The sequence below is a fragment of the Buceros rhinoceros genome, unplaced genomic scaffold, assembly GCF_000710305.1.
Source record: "Buceros rhinoceros silvestris isolate BGI_N320 unplaced genomic scaffold, ASM71030v1 scaffold13629, whole genome shotgun sequence".
In the NCBI taxonomy this organism is placed as follows: Eukaryota; Metazoa; Chordata; class Aves; order Bucerotiformes; family Bucerotidae; genus Buceros; species Buceros rhinoceros.
The window spans coordinates 23488-27968 of record NW_010429866.1 but is presented as its reverse complement, the minus strand read 5'-3'; the positions used below and the strand labels follow the sequence as shown (position 1 = coordinate 27968).

The window sequence follows — 4481 nt, the reverse complement described above, 5'->3', positions numbered from 1 at the left end:
ATCCTCCCACCGAGACATCCAGACCCGAGCCACGCACAAGGACAAGTCACCCCCCGCACAGTCCCAGGAGCCGCATCCAAAAATACTCGGAGCAGATCTGGAGCGATCCGGGTGCCGACGGGCAGCGGCAGCCGAGCCCCGTTATCTCCCCGGCCAAACGCGCGCCGTAGCCTTGAGCCCTTAATCTGCGCCGGCACCCTCTGCCCCCACCCATCCCGAACGAGCAGAACTCTTGTCTGCTTTATAAACCAGCTGGGAAGATGCACCACGTTCTGTAAACAGGAGATTGTGGGGGTTTCGCAGGTGGCCCCGCTCCCCCGCTGATGTGCTGGGAACGGGGCACCGAGGAAAACCCGACGTGTCTGTTTAGCCCAGTCGCTGGAGAAGCCAGTTGTGCTGCACAGCTCGGGTCTGGAAAATAAAACCTGGAGGATGTCACCCATCATCTATTGTGCACTAAAGTAACTTGCTTCTAGCTCTCACGTACCACTGTGAAAAACGGCTGCTCTGAAAACACCGATTCTGGTGGTTTTGTAGTTTCTGCAGCTCCTTCAAAGGACATAAACCAAGACAGGAGCGAGAGTCACTTTAGCGTGAAACGCTGCTCGTTCCAGTACTCAAAAGCGTAGCGTATGCAAACTGGCCGTTATCTAGGAATTATTTTTAGCTGAAACAGAAGGTTTCTCAAGCCACCAAATCAGCCTGGTAACTGCTTTGAGGGAGCCCTAATTTTGGTGCCGAGTATTACACCAGTAACCATAGACACTCAAAAATAGCCCGGTACAGATGTGACTTCTGGGGTTTTTTTTCTTTTAAGTAACATTCATCTGTGTACAGCTCATTCTGAACGGCAATTTCACCTTCCTCTATTAATACCAGCACAAGACCATCCCAAGAAACAGGGGAAAACGTCATATTTTCCAATGGCGTCAAGTTAAGACGCTGTGTTCCTATTAAAAAGCTACAGGAACACACATGCTTTTGACACCTGAAGGGTTTGGGGTTCCCCCCGCCCCAGCTCAGTTCTTTCCCTGAACCCCCATCTCAGCTCCCCCCTCCCAGGAAGCTCCTGCGCGTTTGTCCCAACCTAAGCTGGAATTCTGCACATGGTTTTACCAAAATAGAAACATCTTCAGCCTTTCCTGTACAGTTCCACCCGCCACCAGCTACCACCGCTTGGTGCTCAAGCTCTTAAGTTCTCATTTACACGCACATTGAAACAAAATGCTCAAGACTCCACATAAATTTACAAAATTATCCCAGAAAACCCGGTTCGTGATGAATAACGAACAGCAGGTGCTGCTCTCACGGAATATCCAGATGGTTCCATGTCAGCATCTCACATCAGAGTAACGCTCTGCTCACCACAACCTAGTTACTACTATTGAAGTGCCCGTTGTTACACTGATTATTGCACTCGAAAAGTAATTAACTGCTATAAAGAAAAGCATCCCAAGGCAAAGACCATCGAAAGGCCACGCTTCATAAGAACTCTGGTGAGATTCGATCCAGACCTGGAGGTTTCGGCCCCTCTCACTGGAAAAAGCTGATTTTGGGGGGTTCGAAGCACCAACACCCTCCTTTCAGCACCTGGCCAGAGCTGTGGCCTTGCTGTGCTTTATTCCTGGCCAGTTCCCTTCTCTGGTCAATGGAAGCATTAAAGGCAAAGGTTTCTTTCTGTGTATTGGAAGCTGAGAGTATCCTTGACAGCATTCATTAGACTAACACTGGGAAAGGGAAAAAGGACACGGACACACTCACTTAAAGGCTTCTAGAGGATTAGACTAAGGAAACACCAGTTTGCTTTACACTCGTTCTATGTCCTGATGCCCCCATCATCAAGTACTTTAAGCTTTTCCTTCTTGTGAGAGGGGTATTTACACAAAGTCACGCTGTTCAAACCTCTGGATGCTGCTTTCGGTCACATTTGTGCTACCTGGCCACCCTCGAAAGCGACTGGAAAATTTTCTCTATCTATTAGGAAGCAAAATAAGAAGGCAAGAAATTGGGGAATTAAGGTATAGTGGAAGAAAGTGTATTCCAAAAATAAGTAGCTAAACAAGTAAGTTTGTGTGTCACCATCTGAATTTGAAAACTTGTTAAATTACCGAAATTATCCTCCCAGTCCGTTTGATAGGAGGGTCACTAGGGAGCAGCTCCAGCGCCACCGTCGCTGCCTCCGAGCAGGGCACATCGTGACATACACGAGTGCTATACTTAAAAACAGATGGTTACGCAGCTGCCAGCGTCTTGTCATACCCAGTAAAAATAATAATAAAAGGACAAAGAGCTCTTTCTGCCTGCCCCGACTCAACTGGATCTCGCCTTCTTCAAAGCTCTACCTTTGGCCTTTACTCGACAGCACAATTAATTAAACAGCTGAAAACGAGGCGAGCAGAGGTCGGTGCTGCCAACATCCTCCTCCCACCCGCACGCCCCGGCGATGCTCGCACCGCGCAGGGCTCGATGCTTTGCTCATTCAGCGGCAACAGCCGACACAATTGCTCCTTTTCCACTGAAGTCCAACTGCAGGTGCAGGCGACTGGCAGCTCTGCCACCAGAAACTCCTCTCTGGAAGTTAAGGGCTCCAATATAATTAAGTGCATTGGATATTTTTAATTATTATAAGGAAAGGCATCATTTTAAATGGGTTTTCTTTTGGTTCCCCTGGAAATGCCTGGCTCCGTACCGGGTCCAGGTGAAACCCGCTGCAAGAGGAGCCCAGTGGCTGGGGGCACTGGAGCCTTTTAAGCTGTTCTGATTCATTTTGCCACATTTCCTTAAAGGAAGGAGATTAAGAGAAGGGGCATTTCTAGAACTTAAGCAGCTTTAGAGGAGACGGATGTAGATCCTCACAAGGTGCTCTCCAAAGGGACAGGAAAGCACTTCCAGTCTTTTCAGCGTCCTTATTACATGCAAAGCAGTTTGCTCATCTAACAGCCACAAATCACACACCCTTAAAAGTTCTCCTCATCACTCGCTTATTTCGCCGAACTTCAGTTGCAGATTTTTATCTGAGCTTTCATGCTGAGCTTTCTGGGAAGTTTAATTGTAAACAACATTAAAAAAGCTGGAAATTGCTCCTTTATTTCCCAGGACACAAAGGTTGCTATTTTTCTTCTTAACTTACGATAACAATCATGTCTTTCCTGCTGTGTTTTGCTGGAGTGGTATGTGCTACTGGGGAGACTAGGATCACAAGGTAAAATACGGGCAAGGAGAAGCGTGCTGGACTTTAATGGCTACTTAATTCAAGGCTTTTCCAAAGTTTTATTGTGTCTCCACAAAAAATTAAGAAGTTATTTACAGCTAGGCTCAGATTCTTGGAGAAAAAACATTTAAATTCTCTGTCCTTATGCAGAGCACCGAAATGAAACATGCACCTTTTTGTATCTAAAAGGAATATAAATGTAATTTTTAGAGTTTGCTGAAGAGCTGAGTTACTTTACCAGAAACTCTACTAATTAAATCCCAGCGTTGTCAGTAACTGCCATGACAGACGGTTTCAAGTGACTATAAATATCTCAGTCAGTGGAACAGAAGTTAAAGAAATAAAACTCCTAAATATAACCCCAACTTTTGGTACTCACAGAAACTGCACATTTCAGACGTGACTATTAAATAAAGCTCCAGGACGCTCGCAGCAGCCTCCAGGCACTGAACCATCAGTAACTGGTACCCATAAAGTCCTGCACCAAGCTCACCCGGCTGGGCACAGTGTTCCTCAGGACACGGGCGAGGTTTCCACGGACTGCTGCCCCCACAGCAACGAACCTCCCGTTTCTTGCCCTACGCAACAGCATGGCCTTAGAAAACTAAACTTCACCACCAGTGGTGCTGGTGCTGTGGACTTAGCAAGGGTAAAAAATAGAGGGGAAAGGTTTTTAGAGACAGATAACCCAGAGGATCAAGGAGCAAACGCTCTTTCCTGGAGCCCATCTCAGCTTCACACCTCCCACTTGCAGAAAGCAGAGTTGTTCTTTGAGCTGGAATCGGACAGACGCACGGCACAAATACCTTACTCGGATTAATTCTGTAAGGCAGCAAAGAACTTTCCACGGCAACCCACATAGAAACTTACCCCTTGGCTTCCTTGAAATTGGATTACTGGTTTTGATGTCACAGTATCCTACAAAAAACAAATGGAAAAGAAAAAAAGATTACCTTAGAGAAATTTAAAGCTCCCACATTCACTGCCAAAAAATACTCAGCTTCATTTTTCACCATACTGGGTTTTCTTTAAGGAAAAAGGTTCGGGGAAATACACAGAATTCCAAGTGAGAAAATACAAAAGCTCCTGAAACAGCAATTTCTACCTAGAGAAGAGATAAAACTGTACCACCAGCAGCGGTTAAACAACAGCACCCTTGAAGGTCATTAACCCTTCGCTTAGAAATAAGAACAGCTCTGAGGTGACACCCCGATGGGCTACGCTTAGCTCAGCACCACCCTCCCACCCCCCCCCCACCAACATCAACCCC

General features: G+C 46.6%; 1 protein-coding gene across 1 annotated transcript in view; it reads right to left on the bottom strand.

The window, feature by feature from the left end:
- Positions 1-4129, bottom strand: part of ELL (elongation factor RNA polymerase II) — a gene marked incomplete at its 5' end in the record, with an annotated part of 25814 nt that extends 21685 nt beyond the window's left edge. Inside the window, one exon of the mRNA XM_010142827.1 lies at positions 4082-4129. Within this exon, the coding sequence (XP_010141129.1) occupies positions 4082-4129 (48 nt within the window). The remainder of the gene's footprint in view (positions 1-4081) is intronic.
- Positions 4130-4481: the final 352 nt, after the last annotated feature.